General features: G+C 36.6%; 2 protein-coding genes and 1 pseudogene across 2 annotated transcripts; 1 reads left to right on the forward strand and 2 right to left on the reverse strand.

Moving 5' to 3' along the window:
• Positions 1–254: 254 nt before the first annotated feature.
• Positions 255–1,211, reverse strand: LOC131822654 (olfactory receptor 5M5-like). The gene has a single exon (XM_059158943.1). It carries the CDS (start codon positions 1,191–1,193, stop codon positions 255–257), a length of 939 nt encoding a protein of 312 aa, XP_059014926.1. The 5' UTR covers positions 1,194–1,211.
• An 11,884-nt stretch (positions 1,212–13,095) lies between these two features.
• On the forward strand, positions 13,096–14,087 carry LOC131822655 (olfactory receptor 5M5-like; annotated as a pseudogene).
• Positions 14,088–17,739: 3,652 nt separating this feature from the next.
• Positions 17,740–18,687, reverse strand: LOC131822656 (olfactory receptor 5M1). The gene has a single exon (XM_059158944.1). The coding sequence runs from the start codon at positions 18,685–18,687 to the stop codon at positions 17,740–17,742; it is 948 nt and encodes a 315-aa protein (XP_059014927.1).
• Positions 18,688–24,404: the final 5,717 nt, after the last annotated feature.

Raw genomic sequence — 24,404 nt, forward strand, 5'->3', positions numbered from 1 at the left:
GGAATCTTCTCTCTTGAATTCATGGAGCAATAAGAATGCCATCTGGTTTTTTCTTTCAATTTCTGAGTTATTTTTAATTTATTGAGCTGAAACTATCAATATTAGCAAATAATTTGACACCTTTTTCTCAACTTCCATATGTGAATAAGTAAGACAAAAAACACATAATGACAGAAAGTGATTTGCTAATTATAAATGTTCATTAATTGGTCAGATAATAAAATATCCTATATATATACTTATAACCAAAGTGTCTATTTAAGAAATAACTTCTTTTCGACAACTTTCCTGATTGCACTTTTAACATCTTTGTTCCGAAGGCTATAGATCAAAGGGTTTAACATAGGACTTACAAAGATATAAAACACTGCAACAATTTTCCCCTGTTCTACAGATGACTCAGAAGGGGGTCTCAGGTGCATGCAGAACAGTGTCCCATAAAAGATGGTGACAGCCGTCAAATGGGACCCGCAGGTGGAGAAGGCTTTCCGCCTCCCCTCAGCAGAGCGGATACGCAGAATGGCTGAGAAAATGAAAATGTAGGAGATGAGAATGATGGCCAGAGAACAGGTGAGATTAAAACCGGCCACCACGAACATGGCAGTTTCTTTGACATAAGTATCTGAGCATGCAAGGACTATGAGAGGTGGGTCTGCACAGTAAAAGTGGTTGATTTCATTGGGTCCACAGAAGGAGAGGCGAAGCATCAGGATGGTCTGTGCCAGACCATTTGCAAAGCCATAACCATAAGGGGTAGCCACAAGAGAGAAGCAGACACATCGGGACATCTTGCTGCTATACAACAAGGGTTTGCAGATGGCCATGTAGCGGTCATAGGCCATCACTGTGAGCATATAATAATCAGTGATCACCAGGGCAATGAAAAAGTGGAATTGTATCATGCAACCCAGAAAGGAAATGGATTTTCTCTTGGATAAGAAATGAACCAGCATCTGAGGAGCGACACTGGTGGCGTAACAGAGATCCACAAAGGAGAGGTGACTGAGGAAGAAATACATTGGAGTGTGAAGTTTTGAGTCACTTCTGATCAGCAAAATCATGCTCACGTTGCCGATTACCGTGATAAGGTAGATGACTAGGAAGACTACAAAAAGGACAGGCTGCAACTCAGCTCGATCTGTCAGTCCCAGGAGAATAAACTCAGTCACCACTGTGTCGTTTTTCTTTAACATTGTGTGTCTTTGGCTTCAAATGAGGGCTAAAAGAAAGGAAATAAAAACGCATGTCTTTTGTCACGTGTCCCTTACCCCCATCATATCATCTGATCCGTCTTCTCTAAAACTTGTAAGAACACTTGTGACACAAAGAAATCGCTGAGGAAATAGCAATTGATATTTTAAACCTCTAAAATAGCATAGCGTTCTTTTTTAGGAGGACATTCATATTTTCAAAATGTTTTTCTGCAAGTCCCCTCATGTTGAAAAGACTTTATATTCTCTGCAAGATTTATTACATTAGTTCACTTACAATTTCCTTAAATGCTATTGTGTTTCGAACATTGCAGTCCTTTGTTTCTAGGTATATTTTTGACGTTGTATATAAATCCTCATCTATTTAGCACAACTGAATGGAACGACACACATCCCTGCAGAACTTGTCCTCGTGCCCCTCTGAACTCAAGACCAAGTCAAGCCGTTTGTTCCCTAACTCTGCAACGCATGTCCTTTCTCTTTGTGACTCCTCTACTCAGAAGGCCCTCCTATCACCAAATCCTACTTAACTTTTAAGACTCAGCCTAGGATCTCCTTTGATTTGTGTATTAATTCCAAATATCAGGGCCAAAAATTGGTTCATGGTACATAAAAATCAATTATATATTTGGTATAAGATACATGTACAGTACATAAACTATATATATCATGTATATAAGATATACACATACATATGTATTAGTGACACCGAGTATTCATTGGAGGAGTGATTAGGGAAAACATATTAAAATGTTCCCTGGTGTAGGGAAGGAGACAGTAAGGAAAAGATTAACAAAGATATTCTCACTTTATAATAACCTTATTGTAACTCTGCCGCCTTTTAACGCTTGTAAAAATTAAGAAAAATTCTAGAACAAATTCTATTTAAGTTTTACAGGACATGGAAATGATCTTACTGGCATAATATTCATACTAATTATACAACTGAACAAGATATAAGATACCCTCACGTGCCTCTCCTCCCATTTTGCAGGATAAAAGTACCACAAAGACCATCATGGGAAACCTACCCTGTCCTTCAATAACACACACTGCCTCTTACAAAGGCACTTTGTAAATGTCTCTGACATTCTTGTCCATTGCACTATACCATTGCACATGTGGACTTAGAACTTATTGATCAGGATAATAAGATGCAGGACAAATCATCTAAATCAATGTAACCATAATTATTTTGTATGTTTCTAAGTTCTTAAGATTAGAGTAATTATCATAATAGAAAAGTACTCTTTGAGGTTGGGATGGTATTTTTTTTTAAGATTTTATTTATTTATTTGACACTCAGAGATCACAAGTAGGCAGAGAGGCAGGCAGAGAGAGAGGGGAGGAAGCAGGCTCCCTACGGAGCAGAGAGCCTGACGTGGGGCTTGATCCCAGGACCTTGGAACCACGACCTGAGCCGAAGGCAGAGGCTTTAACCCACTGAGCCACCCAGGTGCCTGGGATGGTATTTTTTAATAAATATCTACTTATTGACACATAAATCGTGTGTCGAGATAATTAATGTCTCTGTTACTGTGGGTTAATGATGTATGTAATGCAAGCTTGAACATTTCAGATAATTTAACTGAATACTTTATGACAATAACTTTTCTTTAGAGAAACAAAACACAACATGCTATATGATTCGAACAAAGAAAACTCAGAGAGAGGCATTTGTAGGAAACAGAAGTGACTCTGGGGACACCTGAGTCTCTGCACTCTTGAGAGGGGACACCTGAGACTCTCTCAAGTAGATGCTTGCTGGCCCTATGCAAGCACCCAAAGAATTTAGAAGGTTGGTCTTTATTTTTAGAAGGCTGCTGTCTCCGGATAGGTGGCTGACATGGAAATGCGTTTAGTGAAGGAATCTGCATGAAATGCATTTTTAATTAACTTTATTTTTATTTAGATTCAATTTAAATAATTAATGTAGATCATAAACCTAAGAGTGGCTGATTTTCTATGAAGGGGTAGAGAGCATTATACAATAGGATGCTTGTAGTCAGAAAGAGTAGCATCATTAACTTGGAAGGAACTAGAACGATTATTTAAAACCACTCCCTAATTTTCTTCATGAATTAAGAGACAGTATACATGGCTAGGTTTTGAGTGTCCTCAACATAAACAGATACTGGGAGTCTTCAGTGAGACCTCCTTGCCAGAAAACCCCATATCTAATTCCTAGCTATGAAATCTGCCCAAGTTACTCATCTCTCTGTGACTAATTTTTCTCATGCATAGAGTTTGGTTCTCATATCAACTCTTTCATATGAGGGATTTAATTCAGGTAAAACCCCAAATATATCTGACATGTAGCAAGCATTCAATAAGTTGTAGCCTGTATTATATTGCGTAAAAAATTCAGGTCTAGTATAAAATAACACTCAACATCAAAGTGTTAATCTCAAGGACTAGAGTTCATCTAATCATTAGTTACAGACTCACTGCCACCTAGAACAATGCTTTCCCAAACGGGGACAGTCAATCATTATATATGGAATGAATGTTCTTTCTGGTCTATTGAACATTTATAAATACTTCTACTTTTAGATCATTAGAATTTAAATAAAGATATTTACTAATTCATCATTCTGTAATTTTATTTTTATTCATTAAAGGATTTATTTCTACAACCCAAAATGTATTTTTACAATATCAAATCCTACCTTTGAAAGTAGTGTGATTTCCTAATAACAGTATGGATAGAAAAACCTGAAGAGTTTATAACAGAATTATCATATAGGGACCAAATCCCTATGGTTTAATTATTTCTAGCATCAAATCATTCAGACTATGTACAGCTACTATCTTATTCTCTTGCAAATCCTAACTAAGCTCATCAAAGACATAATTTTAACCCATTCCCCAATGCCAACAGGGAATCAAATCTCCCAAGAATCATGAAAGAATGGGATTCATCATTTATTTTAAATTATGCTTGAATATTTTTCTTAGTATTTTAATATTTCATCTTAATATTTTTTCACTGGGGGCATAATAGGTTCTTCTGTTTACAACATGTAAGGTAGCATGGTGCCTGGTATACAGAGAAAGTTTTGGAGTCTGGGATGCATGCCATTAGAAGATCAACTAACTTCTGTTGAAGGTTGGTCCTAGGATGGAACCCCTCATTGGGCTCCTTGCTCAGCACGGAGTCTGCCTCTCCCTCTCATCTGCCCCTCCTCACTCCCCACTTGTGTTCTCTTTCTTTCTCTATCAAATAAATAAAATATTTTAAAAAGCAAAAAAAATAATAATTTCTTTTTACTAACATACTTCATGAAGGATTTGATGGTAGCATGGATTTAAGACTAAGTGTTATAAAATATAAGGGATAATTATAATATTATACTAGAGCTTCTACCCATCTCAACAAACCAACTAGAGAGAAAAGCATTTTCAGAATGACAAAAAGTCTATATAGGGGTTTTGTTTGTTTGTTTATTGTTTGTTTATTTGTTTAACTAGGGATTTTTGCCTATCTGACAAGATTTTTTATTTACTCTTTGCATGTTCATGGCAAATGATATATAAACATTCTGCATGTTTCTCTTATATTTTCAGAAGAAAATTTAATGACAAGGTACCTTTAATTGTCATATTCTTTGGGACTTGTGGTGAGACATAATTACATATCACATAGACTTGTGAAGTATGACTTTCTTTTGAAGAACAGCTTTGGACTTAGAGCCATCAGAATTTAAATAAACCCTTTGATCTTTCTCTTTGGGTAAAAGCCCGGTCCTTCATATTTTAATCTTTTTTTTTTCTTTTTTTTTTTTTAAGATTTTATTTATTTATTTGACAGACAGAGATCACAAGCAGGCAGAGAGGCAGGCAGAGAGAGAGAGAGGAGGAAGCAGGCTTCCTGCCAAGCAGAGAGCCGGATGTGGGACTCGATCCCAGGACCCTGAGATCATGACCTGAGCTGAAGGCAGAGGCTTAGCCCACTGAGCCACCCAGGCGTCCCTTTTTTTTTTTTTTTTTTTTTTTCCTTTTGTGACTTACAAGGCCCCTTATCACTGGGGAAGAGAGGCTTTGATCTGCATGCATTTTGCTTCTGCTTCTCTTTGGCCTTTTTTGATCTCATATCTGCATGGTTCCTCTGCTGTCCCACACCAGGAAAATGCATCTTGCAGTCATTAATCCCTCTCAGCCTAACACAGCATGCTAAGCCTTCCCTGCTGACCCAGCTGCACCTTGGCTCTTGGGCAAACTATAGGCCCTCCCCTACCTTAGATTCTTTCAGACATGGCCCAGGAATTCCTCTGTGTAGTACTCAGCTTTACTGATGCAACACATTTCAGGTTCACACCTTAGATATTTTCATATTCCCCTAATAGAGGATGCAGAAAATTTTGAAATTTGATTGCTGCCCCTGCCCCATGGAAATCAAAGAAACTGTGGAAACATTAAGTTAAATCCAAGGAGCAAGTGTTTAAGTAAGCTGAACCCAAAGTTTTCTTTATTTTGGCGACCTGACATGTTGATTCAGGGACAAAGCCCACGGTAAGGAGACAAGGAAAGCCAGTCTCTGAGTGATCCCTGAAGGCCTTAAATCTTCTTTTCTGTTTTTTTTTTTTTTTTAATCCACTCATTAATATGCCCATGTCAAAGGGCCAGGCTTTGGTTCTTTATTTTGTGATAATCTACATTTTTCTATGTCAAGCATTAATGGTAGACCAGAGGAGGAAAATCAGCTCAAAGAAAGATACAATACTATTTTTTTGCTACTCATAGTCATAATGGTATTACTATGAACCTGGTCCAGAACTACTAGGACTTTACTCTTATTTCAAATTCTAATGTAGATAAGATCCAAAGAGGAAATATTATATGAGTTAATGTGTATCAGGATCATGAACTAAATATATGGTATAAGCAAGCAGTCCATGCTAACAAGCTTACTTGAACCAGTTTCATTCAAACTAACCTTTCAATGAGATCTGAGAATCTAAAAACTTACTCATTGCAACTTGCAATCTAATTCACAAGGAGAAATGATCTTAGGTTACTGATGAAAATGAGATAAGATGCTGCTGACACGGAAGATCACCAAATCACAACCCTCTGTTTAGCATCACTGTTTGGGTACTCATTAGTAACTCTTGACTACACATCAGCTATGCACCCAAAATGTAGTATAGATCTCCTCAGGAGATGTCAAATGAAATGGCATTAATTCTGTCCTCAGAGCACTGACTGTTCTGTAAAAGAAATGGGAACAAAGGAAGCAAGTACCACAATAGAAACAGAGAAAAACCCCAGGACTATTCACAAGGGGAGAACTATTCCAGCTGAAGATATGATGAGCAGAGTCATGGCAAAGACCTCTTCATTGTAAAGAATACAATACTTTTTTGTACCCTAGAATGAATCTCAATATCAAAATTGGTACTCCGTGGTTTTGCATTTAATAAGACACTTCATGCATCTAAAGATTAACCCATAAATTAGGATCCCATCCATTAAGAAATGACTTTCATCTTTTGTAAACATCACCAGAGGGAGTCCAAAAGATGTCCCATAGGTGATTTCCCGGTGAACGTTTCAGGGATGATTCATTCAGAACTAATCATTCAGGTAAAAAACCTTCCAATTTGGGGACCTTCCAGAAGCCTAGGAAATCACAGGTAAGTCTGACAATTTTGAAAATCAAGAACTTCTAATTAATGTTGTTTGATTTCCTACTATCTTCTCTGTTGAACATAAAATGGAATTAGTAGTGATTATAATTATCACATTAAGACAAAACCATAGACAGGTAGACAAAGACAGCAGATGACTGGTAATGCATTAGAAGATCAGTCCTCGCAACCATCCCGAACTTAGTTACAGATCCATTTCACAACTAAGCTAAGATTTAGAATAAGCTTAAATGTTAGCTTTAGCCAGTCCTTGGATTTCAAAAAGTCCATATATCTAACTTCTCTTTTAATTCTTCCACCTCCAAGCCAAAAGCCTTAGAATTTGGCACAGAAAATATACTCCCATTCCATACACCTTACTGATTTCATACACTTTTTATTAAGACAAACACTTATCTTTTTTGTTTTCTTCAATTTCTTTCATAAGTGTTCTGTAGTTTCTAGAGTATATATCCTTTAACTCTTTGGTTTATTCCAAGGTATCTTATGGTTTTTGGTGCTATTGTAAATGGAACTGATTCCCTAATTTCTCTTTCTACAGTTACATTGTTAGTATATGAAAACAACTGATTTCTGGTCATTGGCTTTGTATCCTGCCACATTACTGAATTGCTGTATGAGTTCTGGTCATTTGGGGGTGTAGTCTTTTGAGTTTTTCACATAAAGTATCAAGTCATCTATGAAGAGAGTTTGACTTCTTCTTTGCAAATTTGAATACATTTTATTTCCTTTTGTTGTCTGATTGATGTTGTTAGGACTTCTAGGACTCTGCTGAACAATAGTGGTAAGAGTGGACATCCTTGTAGTGTTCCTGATCTTAAGGGAAATGCTCTTAGCCTTTCCCCATTGAGAATGATGTTCACTGTGGGCTTTTCATAGATGGTTTAACGAAATTGAGGAATGTACCCTCTATCCCTACACTCTGAAGAGTTTTAATCAGGAAACAATGCTATATTTTGTCAGATTTTTTTTTTTTCATCAATTGAGAGGACCATATGGTTCTTGTCTCTTTTCTTATTAATGTGTTCTATTACACAGATTTGTGAATGCTGAACTACTCTTGCATCCCAGGGATAAATCCCGCCTGGTCATGATGGATAATACTTTTAATGTACTGCTGGATACTATTAGTTAGGATCCTGTTGAAAATTTTGGCATCCCTATTCATCAGGGATATTGGTATGTAATTCTCCTTTTTGATGGGGTCTTTGTCTGGTTTGGTATCAAGGTAATGGTGGCCTTGTAGAATGAATTTGAAAGTTTTCCTTCCGTTTCTATTTTTTGAAACAGCTTTAGGAGAATAGGTATTATTTCTTCTTTGAATGTTTGGTAGAATTCCCTAGGGAATCCATCAGACCTTGGATTCTTATTTTTGGGGAGATTTTTGATCACTGCTTCAATCCTGTTACTGGTTATTGGTCTATTAAAGTTGTCAGTTTCTCCCTGATTCATTTTAATCTCATAGATCTGAAGAATAGGCATTGTTAAAATGTCTATACTTCCCAGAGAAATCTCTATTTTTAATGCCATCCCAATCAAAACACCATGGCATTTTTCAAAGTGCTGGAACAAACAATCCTAAAACTTGTATGGAACCAAAAAAGATCCTGAATTACCAATGGAATGTTGAAAAAGAAAAACAAAGTTGGGGCATCACATTGCCTGATATCAAGCTATATTACATAGCTGTGATTACCAAGACATCATGGTACTGGCACAAAAACAGACACATAGATCAATGGAACAGAACAGAGAGCCCAGATATGGACCTTCAACTCTAAGGTCAACTAATCTTCAACAAAGCAGGAAAAATTATCCAGTGGAAAAAAAGACAGTCTCTGCAATAAATGGTGGTGGGAAAACTGGACTGAAATATACAGAAAAATGAAACTCAACCTTTCTCTTACACCATACACAAAGATAAACTCTGAATGGATGAAAGACCTCAGTGTGAGACAGAAATCCATCAAAATCCTAGAGGAGAACATAGGCAGTAACCTCTTCGACATCGGCCACACCAACTTTTTTAAAGACACATCTCCAAAGGCAAAGGAAGCAAAAGTAAAAATGAACTTTTGGGACTTCATCAAGATAAAAAGCAAAGGAAAGAGACAACAATGCAAAGATGCAAACCACGGAATGGGAGAAGATACTTGCAAATAACACTACAGATAAAGAACTGGTACCCAAGATCCATAAATAAATTATCAAATTCAGTACCCAAAAAACATATATTCCAGTCAAAAAATGGGCAGAAGACATGAATAGATACTTCTCCAAAGAAGACATATGAATGGTTAACAGACACATGGGAAAATGTTCAACATCATTAGCCATCAGGGAAATTCAAATCAAAATCACATTGAGATACCACTTTGCACCTGTTAGAATGGCAAGAATTGACAAGGCAAGAAACAACAAATGTCGGAGAGGTTGTGGAGAAAGGGGAACCCTCTCACACTGTTGGTGGGAATGCATATTGTTACAGCCACTTCAGAAAACAATGTGGAACTTCCTCAAAAAGTTAAAAATAGAACTACCCTATGACCCAGCAATTGCACTACTGGGTATTTACCCCAAAGATACAGATATAATGAAAAGAAGAGCAACATGCACCCCAATGTTCATAGCAGTGTTGTCCACAATAGCCAAACTGTGTAAAGAGCTGCAATGCCCTTTAACAGAAGAATGAATAAAGAAGATGTGGTCCATATATACAATGGAATATTACTTAGCCATCAGAAAGGATGAATACCCAACATTTGCATCAACATGGATGGAACTAAAGGAGATTATGCTAGGTGAAATAAGCCAAGCAGAGAAAGACAATTATCATATGGTTTCACTTATTTGTGGAACATAAGGAATGGCATGGAGGACATTAAGAGAAGGAAGGGAAAATGAAGGAGGGAGAATCAGAGGGGGAGATGAGCCATGAGAGACTGTGGACTGCAAGAAACAAACGAGGGGTTTAGAGGAGAGGGGTTTGGGGGAACTAGCAGGGTAATGGGTATTAAGGAGGGCACGGATTGTATGGAGCTCTGGGTGTTATAACAACAATGAATTATGGAACACTACATCAAAAACTAATGATGTCCTGTATGGTGTCTAACGTAACATAATAATAATTTTAAAAAATTTACAGGGATTTTGGTAAATAAGTGTAAAGTTAAAGGTGAAAAAGAAAAAAAATGTGAACTTCTCCCTTTCCTCATTTGAAGGAGCTTCTCATATACTTTTCCAATTCAACTTTGCACTAAATATGATCACATTGCTATAACCAGGAATGATCAAAACAGGTTTACATTGTTTATTAAAGGGGAATACACTTTTCTTTACTGTTTCTTTTTTTTATATACATATACATGTTTTTACATATATGTATATATATATATATTTTTTTTTTTAAATAAAGTAAACTCTACACCCAATGTGGGGCTGGAACTCACAAACCTGACATCAAGAGTTATATGTTCTACCCACTGAGCCAGCCAAGAACTCCTTTTTTACTGTGTCCTTTCCCAAAGTTGCAATAAATTTTATTGACTTCTCAGCTGAAGCATCCCATTTAGATAAAGTTCTCAGAAAAGATTCTTTTGGGTTTAATTTTTTTGTTTGTTTTCTTCCCCCTGCATTGTTCATGGACCTTGGATTTCTACCTACACTAAGCATAATTGTGATTCTTTTCAGTAATTCTGTTATTTGAACTGTAATGATTTTATACATTTAATCATTATCTTCTTTGGGATTATCCTCATTCCTCTCATTGTCTCACTAATCTTTCTCTTGGCATAAGAAAAACAGTGAATGACAAGGTTTGGGGGTCTCCTAACAACTCGAAAAGCATCTAGCTGGTGGAGGTCTCATGGTATGGCAGGCTCTGAAGTGTGATGTGTGACTGAAAAAAAAATTGATGCCATTCAACATGACCTGTGTTGGCATTTTTGAAACATGGAACACTTTAGTGAGAATAAGAACACGTGAGTTCTTCTCTCCCACTCCTTCACTTCAGCTCATAATTTGAAATATAATGATAACAAATTTACTTCTGCAAGAGACGTTTCTCCATGTGTACCCCAGAAAGGAAACCCTGGGTTAAGTGTAGTAAATAATATAATGGTGTAATCATTAATAAAAAGGTTTACTTCTTTTTCCTTCTATTTCTGAATGCAAGAAAACCTAAATTAGGGTCTTGGAAAGATTCTCTTTTTTAAAGCTTCCAAAAATCAACAGAATGTTGTCAAGGTTACAGTCAGAGGATGGAGTACTTCCTTCTTCATGCTAATGAGGAAATACGTTGTGTGCATTGATGATGGCAAGTTTTATATATAAGTAAATTCTCTGGTAATACCTCAAGATCCTCTGCAAGGGGAAGTGTAAACTCTCAGAGCATAAAGCCATGTGATAAACCTCCTTTATTTAGTTTAAACTGTCTCTTTCAGCGCTTCAACCCTGACTGGGCAGTAAAATCATATGAAAAGTTTGTTCAAAAAGATGTCAATATGTGTACCCAACCTGAGTACCGCTGTGACCCAAATACTGGTGCTCTCAATACTTCAACATTGGAACCCAATTTGAAGCCAGAGTTGATAGATAATCACTGATCTAAGTGTGATATTTGTGAATGTATTATTTTAATAAGCAGTAGAGTTATTCTTTAAAAGGTATGGACTTTTCATATCCTCCTGGCCTTATGAAATTAAAGGTAACTCAGTTTTTTCAGTCCTGAGTCAACTTCCATCTGTTTCCAATAGTCCACCCTCCAAATTTTCATTGCCAGTTTCCAAGGTGTTAGGTCAGTAGTACCATTATCATTAGCTCATGTTATAAAAGTAAACCCATAATTGTGCTTTGTGCTGTACATTGTTTACATGGCAGCTATAATCTTTGTAGTAACTCAGTCTCCACTGGTATATCAGGGAGGTAAGACATCTACACATCATGAAAAAAATCAGCTGATGTGATTTGGCAAAGTTACCATTACCTCTTTGATTCATCCATTTGCTTAACTAATGGTTATTGTGTATCCACTGATTCAGGCACTGGCCCAGGTTCTAGGGATAGGGCACACATAAAGTTCTTGTCCTCCTGTGATTAACAGTTTAATGGAGGATAATCAAAAAATATATGTAAATAAAAACTATTTATGTAAATAAATAATACTTTCAGAAGTTGTAAATGAACAAAAATAGATTATGGGCCACGACTAAGAGCTATTTGGTATGGAGCTTAACTTGAGACATCTAAATGAAGTGATGAAGTTAAGTCAACGTTCTGGTAGAAGAACTTTCAAAGCAAAGATCAATATATGCAAAGGTCCTGAGGTAGGATTGTGTTCAACATGTTCAAAAATGCTAGAAGGACAATGCGGCATGAGAAAAAGGACTGAAGGGAAACTTTTATCTTAGACCTAACTGGTAGCAGAGGAACTGCTGACAAGCTGTTCTAAGATTCAATGTGCAATCTTTTGAAGGTATAGCAGACAATACTTCCTGATAGTTTAGATATCAGATGTGAAGTCAAGGGCAGGAGATAAAATGAAATATGAATATGAGATATATAATGTAAAATAAATTGGAAACTGTGAGAAAAAGAGACCATGAGACTGAAGATGATATTAGGTGAAAAACAATTGAGACCTTAAGTGACTGGTTTGAAGCAAAGGAAATAAAAAGGACAAATCACCAAAGAGCCAGGAGACTTATGTTGCTATAGGAGGTTAAGGAAGAAATTAGGGAGAAACCGAACATCAGTAAATGTACAACAGACTCTCAAGAGTATAGGCTACTCCGATTTCAAAAGGTTGGCCCTTGCAGACAACAATACAATCAGTCTACAGAGCATCACCCCTTCTTCCCACTTCCTGATGAAGTATTTATGTCATGATCAGACTATGGCAGTAGTCACATTTGAGTGTCAAAGGTTCTGATCCTATAGCCTAATTACTGACACCAATGAGCTAAGTCAAATTCCATATGTTCAAGCTGAGTGAAAGTGAGAGCAGCAAAACAGCCAGCTCAGCTGGTGTATGGACTTCAAATATATCATCTACTTCTCCAGCCTCCTGACAGCAGCTACTGAAGCCCATCCATCTCTGGAGGAAGTAACAATCTATTTAAACCAATCCTTTCAAAACCGGTTTGTGTTAGTGCCCATTTACCTTTCTATTCTTGAAATGTCTACAATTTATTTCTGTTTTTATATCTGAAAAAATTGTTCCCTTATCAGAGAATATGAAGATGGCCCTACTTCCCCTGCACAATGGCACCAAGGCAACTGAGTTCATCCTGCTGGGACTGACCAGCCAATGAGAGGTGCAGCCTATCCTTTTTGTGGTGTTTCTCCTGATTTACCTCATCACCCTGACAGGGAACTTCGGCTTGATTGCATTAATCAGACTCACTCCCCGGCTGCAAACACCCATGTACTTTTTCCTCACCCACTTAGCCTGTGTGGATATTTTTTATTCTACTAATGTCTCTCCTCAGATGCTTGTGAATTTCCTCTCTGAGAAGAAAACCATTACCTACACGGGATGTCTGGCCCGGTGTTTTGTTTTTGTGACTCTGCTCCTTACTGAATATTACATGCTTGGTGCCATGACCTATGACAGGTACATGGCTATCTGCCATCCCCTGCATTATAAAAGCAGAATGTCCAGGCCACTTTGCATCTGCCTTGTCACTTTTCCCTACTTTCCCTGCTCTGGTGGGCACAATGCAGGTAATATTGACCTCTCGCTTGTCCTTTTGTGGACCTAACATCATCAACCATTTCTACTGCGCAGACCCACCCCTCCTCATGCTGAAATGTTCTGACACTTACATAAAGCAGACTGCCCTGTTTGTGTCTGCGGGGATTAACCTCACTGGTTCCCTACTCATCATCCTCATCTCCTATGTTTTCATTTTTTTTTTTTTTAATCACCATCATGAGGATCCGTTCCAGTGAAGGGCAGTGCAAAGCCTTCTCCACCTGTGGCTCTCACCTGACCGCCGTCACCATGTTCTATGGGTCCCTATTCTGCATGTATCTGAGAACGGCAAATGAGCAGTCTGTAGAACAAGGGAAAATTGTGGCCGTGGTTTGTATCTTTGTGAATCCCATGTTGAATCCATTTATCTACAGCCTGAGGAACAAAGATGTGAAACAGGCTTTGAGATCAGTGGTTATGAGAAACCTTTGTACAGTGGAGAAAAGGTCTATTTTGACAGTCTCAAAATGAAAAAAATCTCAAAAACAATTGAAAAGCAATCCTTGTTGGTTATATCCAAATGCAGTTCTTTGAAGTAACAGTAAATTTTTTTTTTATGTACATATTACTTGGAACCAAGTGATAATCCAAATGGAAACAATTAATGTGAATATTGTATGGATAGAATGACTGTTGGGAAACACATCACCAGAAGTCAGCTGTTTACAATTAAGCAGGGCCTATGTTCAGTCTCACTCAAGAAATCACTTACATTTATTTGTAGGCAGAGAAGTTCTTCCTTTCAGTTTATAGGTCAATACTATTGACCATCACTGAGCTATTCTTATTAGCAAAGTGAGGTGTTTTCAGTAGGTTTTCTGAATATGAAAATGATTTACATCTATATGCTATATTACATAGTTTCCTTTAATGAAAGATGAATATCTTCTTAAAAAAGGCTTAAAAAAGGCCAATTTCAGATGTTCATTCTCAATACACTTTTGGTGCATTGTAATGTCAACTGAGCCTAAATTGAAAACTGTCTGTATTTTATTATTTTCAAAAATAACCAATTTTTTTTACATTTTAATTACCCAAATTATTTGTTTTCTTGACAATCATTTACTCTGTAATTCTACATATTAACATTCAGTTCTTGTCTACCCACAAACTATTTTAAAATAACAGCTGCTCTAGGGGTGCCTGGGTGGCTCAGTCAGTTAAGTGTCTGACTCTTCATTTCAGCTTATATCATGATCTCGGGGTCATGAGATCGAGTCCTGCCTTGGGCTCTGTGCTCAGCATGGAGTCTGCTTAAGATTCTCTCTCTCCCTGTTCCCTACTCCCTCCTGCTCACATTCTCTCTCAAATAAATAAGTTAATTTAAAAAAATAAAATAAAACATATTCCTTTCCTAAGAATCTCAGTTGATACAACAAAGAAGCAAACGATCTTAAATGATATGTCCTAATATGAATAAAGGCAGAGTGAGATGGTTACTCTCAAACAACCAGCCCTAAGTGCAAATGGCTGCCACTTCCTGAAAAGAATTTACCCCTAGAAAAAGTTAACCAAAACTTTAAAATTGTTCAGAGCATTTAATTCAGCAATTTCCCATCCTAAAGAAACAATTAGGTATGTTCATAGAAATATGACTCAATCATAGCAATAATGGATATAAAGATATGATGGAATAATGGTTTGCAAGACAAAGTATGTAAAAATCAAGTGCACCAAATGCATTTTTAGTAAGAGGTTACAAGTAACTTTTGTTCTTATTCCAAAATTGAAACACTCTTTAGTGTATTTCAATTTGCTTTTCTACAAGTAATAAGTAATATTTTTGCAACTAAGTTCAAATATGATTTAATTTGGGGTATAATACTACTTTATAAGTGATATAAAATAGTCTGTATGAAAATACGAATATTACACCATCAAGTGGATACCAATGTTTAAACTTATAAATGGCAAATGATCCCCATTTTGTTTCATGAGTTATAAGAATATGCATACATATCAATTCATTGAGTAAAATATAACAAAATATGAACAGCAGTTACCCATTGGTTTAGAACATATCACCAAGGTCACTCCCTCACATCTGTTTATATTTTTATGTATGTATAGTTAACATGTTTGACAGAATCAGCCTTATTCAATTGACTGAGATATAAGAATGGAGTCTAGGAGCCTCTGGGTGGCTCAATGGGTTAAGCCTCTGTCTTGGGCTCAGGTCATGATCCCAGGGTCCTGGGATCAAGTTCCACATCAGGCTCTCTGCTCAGTGGGGAGCCTGCTTCCTTATCTCTCTCTCTCTGCCTGCCTCTCTGCCTACTTGTGATCTCTTTTTGTCAAATAAATAATAAATAAAATCTTAAAAAAAAAAAAATGGACCCTAACTGCAGGTCCTTTTTTGTTGTTGTTTTAAGATTTTATTTATTTATTTAACAGACAGAGATCTCAAGTAGGCAGAGAGGCAGGCAGAGAGAGAAGAGGAAGCAGGCTCCCTGCAGAGCAGAGACCCCAATGTGGGACTTGATCCTAGGAGCCTGGGATCATGACCTGAGCCGAAGGCAGAGGCTTTAACTCACTGAGCCACCCAGGTGCCCCAAACTAACTGTGGGTCCTTTACGTGATGTTCTGGAAAATCATATGAATACATTATAGTAAGTATAGGAATTGATTTCATATAAGTGTTTAGTACTGTGGTCTTAGAATAAGAGCATACAATATAAGGGGCGCCTGGGTAGCTCAGTTAGTTAACCTTAAGCTTGTATCTTCAGCTCAGGTCATGACCACAGGGTCCTGGGATCAAGTTCCTGTCAGGCTCCCTATTCAGTGAAGCACCTGCTTCTTTCTCTTCTCCCTGCTCCTGCTCTCTCTCACTATCTCTGTCTCTGTCTCTGCAATAAGTAAATAAAATATTTTTTAAAAAATACACAATATTAGAATACAAAACATTTAAGGCAACTTAAACAAATTTAATATATATTTCAATACACAGCTATCTACTTGACTAATAATGCATAGATAGGTTAATGTGGATGAATTATGCATCTCTTCATATAACCTTATTTACTATAATTGGCACAATAGAAATTTGTGAACTGCTGTAACAGCCTTTTCTACAAAATAATGAGTCACAGACACTTTTATGAACCAAAGTAAACATTAGATGTTTTCCTCCAGAAAGATACAGAAGCTACTCTCATTTGTGTACTGTTTCAGGGCATTCTTAGGTCTACAGAACCAATTGATAGACTCTATTAACTTTGAATAAATTAGATCTAAATCAGAACTAGTACCTGAAAAATATACCTAGATTGCTATTACACTAAATTTATAAGCAGGTGTTTACAGTTTATTTTTAAAATCAAAGAGCATAAATAATATTTACCATAAGACAAAAACTCTCTCAGGATGTCTGCAATACATATTGGTTGGGAAAAATTTACTGAGTGCTTAAACCTAAGAGGTATCCATATATTTAAATTTCCCTAGCATGATTTAAGTGATTACTCAGGCACCAGAACCATCATTCTATATTATTCATTGGAGAATATATTATTTCATACTATTTTAAAGTAAAAAATTGATCACCCTATTTTGAAACTCACTGTAACTCTGTAGACCACATAATTCAGAAAAATGGATTTCCGGTGTTCTTACTGACTGAATTAATTCTAATACTTACTCCCAAGTAAGTAAAGACACGAAAGTATTATATGAAGTTATTGGACACCACTAATTTATATTCTGAGATTTTTTTTAAAACATTGTTTAACTTCAATGAAACAGTTATTATTAAAACAAGTTGTCTTAGAACTATTAATTCTTTTTTTTTTTAAGATTTTATTTATTTATTTGACAGACAGAGATCACAAGTAGGCAGAGAGGCGGCAGAGAGAGAGAGAGAGAAAGAGGGAAGCAGGCTTCCTGCGGAACAGAGAGCCCGATGCGGGGCTCGATCCCAGGACCCTGAGATCATGACCCGAGCCGAGGGCAGCAGCCCAAACCACTGAGCAACCCAGGCGCCCCTTAGAGCTATTAATTCTGAGAGGAATTTGCGATTGTCATTATGAGTTTATGAAGAGAGTATATCATGACCATAGAGTGGTGGGTTTGCCCTGTGAAGGGATTTACTATGTTATTACACTTAGTAATTACAATGAACAGATGCCTACACTACAGTTTTATAAAAGAGATTTCCCTTAATGATTTGCTGCATAGCATGGATCACATCTCTGTTCCTTAGACTATAAATCAGTGGGTTTAACATTGGGCTCAAAAAAGTATAAAAGACTGCAAATATTTTGGACTCCTCTACGGACTTCTCAGATGGACTCCTTAAGTACATACAGAAGAGGGTTCCATAAAATAGGGTGACTGTTGTCAAGTGGGAGCCACAAGTAGAAAAGGCCTTGCGCCTGCCTTCAGCAGAACGGATCCTCAAGATGGCTGCAATAATGAACAGGTAGGATAGCACAATGATGAAGAGAGAGCTTGACAGAGTCAAACCGGCAACTACCAGCATCGCCATCTTCTTGACATAGGTGTCAGAGCAGGCCAACAGTAGAAGAGGAGGATCTGCACAGTAGAAATGATTGATTTCAAGGGAGCCACAGAAGGACAAGTGAAAAGTCAACAGGGTCTGGGAGAGTCCGTTAAGGTAACCACAAGCATAAGAGACTGTGACTAGACAGATGCAGATGTTCTTAGACATTCTGGTACTGTAATGCAAAGGGCTACAGATGGCCACATAGCGATCCAATGCCATTGAAGCAAGGATGTAAAACTCAGTGATCACCAGGGCTATGAAGAGAAGACACTGTGTGAAGCATCCAGCATAGGAGATAGTTTTCTGGTCTGAGAGGAAATCGTGCAGCATATTGGGAGTGATATTGGAGGAATAGCAAATGTCTACAAAGGAGAGGTGGCTCAGGAAGAAATACATGGGCGTCTGGAGGTGGGAGTTGGCCCTGATCAGCACGATCATACACAGATTCCCTGCCAGAGTGACTAGGTAGATCACCAGAAACACCGCAAACAGGATCTTCTCTAATACTGGGTCATCTGTGAGTCCCAAGAGAATGAATTCTGTCACAGTAGTGTGGTTTTGAGAAGACATTTTCTTATTCCTTGAAAACTGAGAGTGGCAGAGAAATGAGGAATGCTGTCTGATTAAGATTCTGCATTTATTCCATCCATTTTATCATTTACTTATTGAAATACTCAGCCATTGGGACGTTTCCCTATTCAAAAAAACATATCAGTGGGGCTCCTGGGTGGCTCAGTGGGTTAAGCCTCTGCCTTCGGCTCAGGTCATGATCTCGGGGTCCTGGGATTGAGCCCTGCATCAGGCCCTCTGCTGAGGGCCTCCCCTCCCCCTCTGCCTGCCTTTCTGCCTACTTGTGATCTCTCTCTCCCTGTCAAATAAATAGATAATATCTTTTTTAAAAAATCGAATATCTACATATTTTTATTCTGTATTTGCATTATCTTTCTTTTGTATCTCAAATGCATAAATACATAAACATATACTTTTGTGTGTGTATGTATATATTCATATATATGTATATCTTATATTAAGTGTAATAATGTAATAATATTGCATATTTTATGTGTATGCATATTCACACATTTATACCTGTCTTCTTGAGGAACTCCATATTTAATTTTTTTTCACCCTTAAGAAATAAAAAACAAAGGAACAAAATTCAGATATGAAAGTCACTAGTAATTGGCATCATTCAAGTGGGGCAAAAAAGGAATTCGGGTGTCTAGGATCCCACCAACTATGACACACTGTTGTTTCAGAAATTTTGTAATAGATAAATCTTCAGTACAGCATTTTACTTTAAAAAATTCTAGTTGTCTGGCTTAATTTCATTCAGAAACATTTATTTGGTGAAATTTATCTCTTGATATTTAACTAAGAGGTTACAGAATAAAGAATTCTTTCTGTTTTGTCAATTCACACATTCATTTATTCATTTACACTGTAAAAACTGATTTCTCTTCTGTTGTAGTTTCTGTGGTTACAGCAACTACCAGCCTCATGGAGCATACATAGTAGGAGACGGAACAGATTTAAACACACAAAGAAATATATCATTATGTTAGTTAAAAATAAGTGGTATGAAGAAAAAATGAAGAGGAAGTACATTTAGATGCGATTTTTTCCCACATTGTTGGGATACTAATGTCCACACAAAAGAACATAACATAATTTGGTGAACAAATGTAGAAAGTGACCTACCTGTAAATAGGCAATTTACCATGTTTTGTAAAGACAAAGTGGGAAGATTTATACTGTATTTCTTAAGTATATTCCATAGAGTATTTAAAAAATAATTGTAAGAAAACAATTAAAAGAGTCTTTGCTCCTCATGGCCATAACCTTAATTTGATGCTTTGGGAACTGGATTCTCCTGTGAGCTCAATATCCCTACCTAACCTACACATACACAACTTAGTTCTGTCTGTGAAAGCTTTAGCATGATTAAAAAAATTAGCCATCTGTTTTAATACTATGGAAGGGGTAAAATAAAGGTAAATAAGTTTTGCTTTTTTGATATAGTAAAGTGGGAATTCCAATTAGAAAGCCTGTTTTTCCCTGTAAACCCTGAGGGGGCATCATGTCATGATGGTCCAGAAGAGGAAAGTAGAGTACGTGAGAGATCTGAGGAGAACAAAGACAAAACAAACCACAGACCAGGAAAAATTATTCACATAAAGTAATTCTGACAAAAAACCTAGATATTTAGAATATGTGCACATCCTCCACAACTCAGGGATGAAAATATAAACAGTTCCATTAACAAAGAAATAAGAATTGAACAGATATTTCATAAAAGATATATGAGCAGACAATAAAGACAGGAAAAGAATGTCAACATCTATAATTGTCAAGAAAATGCAAATTACGACTACAGCTGGATACCACTTCACACCACCTCAGTGCTAGGAATTAAAAGACCAGCAGTGACTTTCAAGGAAGATGGTACATAGAAGGGTCCTAGGCTCTCTTCAGCCCCTGGATACACCTAGGTCACAGCCTCATCAGTGTAAATAACCCAGAAAATGACCCAAAGACTGCCAGAATAGTCTCTCCACAGTTAAATGTGGAGAAAAGGCCACACTGGAGAGGGTAGAAGGGGTGGAAAATGCAGTTCAGAGCCAAATAGACCTGTTGGGCTGGACACAGGATAGAGGGACATGGCAGTTGTGGGTAGGGGAGAGGAGCAGACCCCACACCAGGCACCTCAGATGGGGAAGACATGGGCAAGACAAATCCGTATAACATTTGGCTTTGAAAATCTAAGGGGTCTCTCTTCATAAGTTCCAACAGTCCATGGCACTTAACATCTAGAACTTTAAAACAGTGGGCTCAACTCGTTCAAAAAGATTGAAGTCCTTCATGCGTCTTTTCTGACCACAACTTTATGAAACTAGGAATCAACCACAAGAAAAAAATCTGGTAAGAACATGATGAAACTAGTTAACATGCTACTAAACGATGAATGGGTCAACTAAGAAATCAGAGGGGTAGTCAAAAAATACGTGGAGACAAATGAAAATGGAAACACAACAGTCCAAAATCTCCGAGATGCAGCAAATGCTATCCTGAAGGAAATTTATAGCAATACAGGCCTATTTAAAGAAGCAAGAAAAATCCCAAGTAAACAACCTCATCTCCTATCTAAAGGAACTAGAAAAAGAAGAACAAACAAAACCCAAAGCCAATAGTAGGAAGGAAATAGTAAAGATCAAAGCAGAAATAAATGATATAGACACTGAAAAAAAAATAGAACAGATTGATGAAACCACAAGAGGGTTCTTTGGAAACATCAACAAAATGGACAAACCTTTAGCCAGACTCATCCAAAAAGAGGGAGAGAGAGAACTCAAATAAAATCAGAAATGAAAGAGGAGAAATAATGACACCATAGAAATACAAAGGATTATAAGAGAACATTCTGAAAAATTATATGCCAGCAAATTGGACAACCCAGAAGAAATGGATAAATTCCTAGAAACATGTAACCTCCCCAAACTGAATCAGGAAGAGATAGAAAATTTGAAAAGACCAATTACCAGCAATTAAATTAAATGAATAACCATAAAATTTCAACAAACTGAAGTCCAGGACCAGATGCTTTTACACGTGAATTCTACCAAACATTTAAAGAAGAGTTAGTACCTAGTCTCCTCAAACTATCACCCCCCCCCCGCAAAAAAAAAGAGAGAGGAAGGAAAGTTTCCAGATTCATTCTATGAGGTCAGTATTACCCTGATACCAAAACCTGATAAACACACTACAAAAAAAGAGAACTGCAGGTCAATATCTCTGATAAACATAAATGCAAAAACCCTCAAGAAAATATTAGCAAACTGAATCCAACAATACATTAAAAAAAAAAAATCATTCACCTTGGTCAAGTGGGATTTATTCCTGGGTGCAAGGGTAGATCAATTCTTGCAAATCAATCAATGTAATAAATTACATCAGCAAGAGAAAGGATAAAAACCATTTAATCATTTCAATAGATGCAAGAAAAGTATTTGACAAAGTACAACATCCATTCACAATAAAAACCCTGAACAAAGAAGGTTTGGAGGGAACACACCCTCAACATAATAAAGGCCATATATGAAAACCCCACCTTAATATCCTTTTTATTGCTGAAAAACTGAGAGATTTTCCCCTGAGATCAGGAAAAAGACAAGGATGTCCATTCTCACCACTTTTATTCAACATAGTACTGGAAATCCTAGCCACAACAATCAGACAAGAAATAAAAAACATCCAAATTGGTAAGGAAGAACTTTCACTATTTGCAGATATTATGACACTATATATAGACAACAATAAAGACTCCACTAAAAAGCCAGTAGAACTGATAGGCAAATTCAGTAAGGCCATAGGATAGAAAAATCAATGCACAGATATCCATTGCATTTCTATATACTAATAATGAAGTAGCTGAGATAGACGAAGTGAGTTCTAATGGAAACAATACTCATTTCTTGATTTAGAATTTTTGTTGCTTACATAAGAGGTTTTTATCATTCTGTCCCTATGATATTGACCATAATTTGTTCTATAATTCTACATTTTTACCTTTCAGGTCTTGTCTATCTACAATCTATTTTAAAATAATAGCTAATTTAATAATCATGGAAATCTTTAATATTTTTAAATTTTAACTTTTAATTTTATTTTATTTTAATTTTTAATATTTTTATTATTTTTTATTTTAATATTTTACAATTAAGTTGTAGCATAGGATTATTCCATATTGCTTGATACTTTATGAAATTGGTCTTTACTTAGGTGCCTAATGTAGCTAGATATTAGTACTACACATTTAATATATCTTTCCTTTTTTTTCTTTTTTTAATTTAAATTCAATTAGCCAACATATAGTACCTCTGTAGCTTTTGATGTAGTGTTCAAGGATTCAATATTTGTGTATAACATGAGTGTTCATATCACATGCCTTCCTTATTGTCCATTACCGAGTTACCCCATCCCCCCACCCACCTCCCTTTCCACAAAACATTTCTTGCTTTCTGATTTTTTTTGGAGTTTATTTTTTCTCTTGAAGAAAATCTTTTAATTTACAGCTTCTGACCAGTTATTAATATAGAGTCTCACAATTTTATTCCAACTTTTTGTTTAATTTATTGCCTATTGGGTGTAGTAATGTGTACGGTAGCCATCAGTGAATGGATAACCAAGTTTTCCTTCATCCCCAATGGCACTAGGAGTGTTCATTTAATTGTGTATGTGTGAATAAAGTAGATATAAAGGCATCATAAAAAACACTGAACGATCAGATATGATATTTTTGGAACTGAAATTTGTTTCATTTCATCTCAATGTCACAGTATGATGATGATGTTCCAACACAAGAAGAAAAAAAAAAATCTTTTATTTAAAGGAACTGTTTTTTAAGAAGTAAACTTCAGAAGGAAATAAAACTTCTGTTTCCATATGAAAACATTGTCGATACTGATATTGACTTGCTACAACCTCCCTCCTAACAAACAAATAAGCATTGTTCTATTTACCGCTGAAGAATCTCAATATATTTAGAAGCACAACATTTTTAAGGGGAAAAATAATAAGACTTGAATTAGAAGGAACCTAGATGACCATCCAGTTCAATAACATATAACAGTTTGACCCCTGCCTTTTCCTATTTTTATTTCTACATTCTAACTATTAATGAACCCAATCCTTTAATTTTGTATCTTGGGATCTGAATCATATACTGGAAATATGCAGGTTTTTTGTTTGCTTGTTTTCTTGCTTATAAATGAGATAACTGTTCATCATGGAAAACTGAGACATAGATTACCTTGCAGAGACTCTGGTTATAGCTAGCTCCTGCTCTGGTTCCTAGAAGCATCTGCTTGTGTCTGTTACAAAATCAGCAACCATAACTGAGATTCAGGCAAAGCGGACATATTGGAATTCAGCACAAGTTTCACTTAACACAGTACTGTGCAAACTGAGGGCAGCCTGTACATCATAGATCATTCATTTCTTTTTTCTCAATTATAAAACAAAGATCACAATGAAAAATCTTCACCCACATGTTTTATTATGCTTTGGCACATTCTTAAAATTGGAAGAGCGGATTAAAATTATACAAACTTTATTTTTTTTTAAAGATTGTATTTATTTATTTGACAGAGAGAGATCGCAAGTAGGCAGAGAGGCAGGCAGAGAGAGAGGAGGAAGCAGGCTCCCCGCTGAGCAGAGAGCCCGATGCGGGGCTTGATCCCACGACCCTGGGACCATGACCTGAGCCGAAGGCAGACACCTTAACCCAC

The sequence above is a fragment of the Mustela lutreola genome, chromosome 1, assembly GCF_030435805.1.
Source record: "Mustela lutreola isolate mMusLut2 chromosome 1, mMusLut2.pri, whole genome shotgun sequence".
Classification (NCBI taxonomy): domain Eukaryota; kingdom Metazoa; phylum Chordata; class Mammalia; order Carnivora; family Mustelidae; genus Mustela; species Mustela lutreola.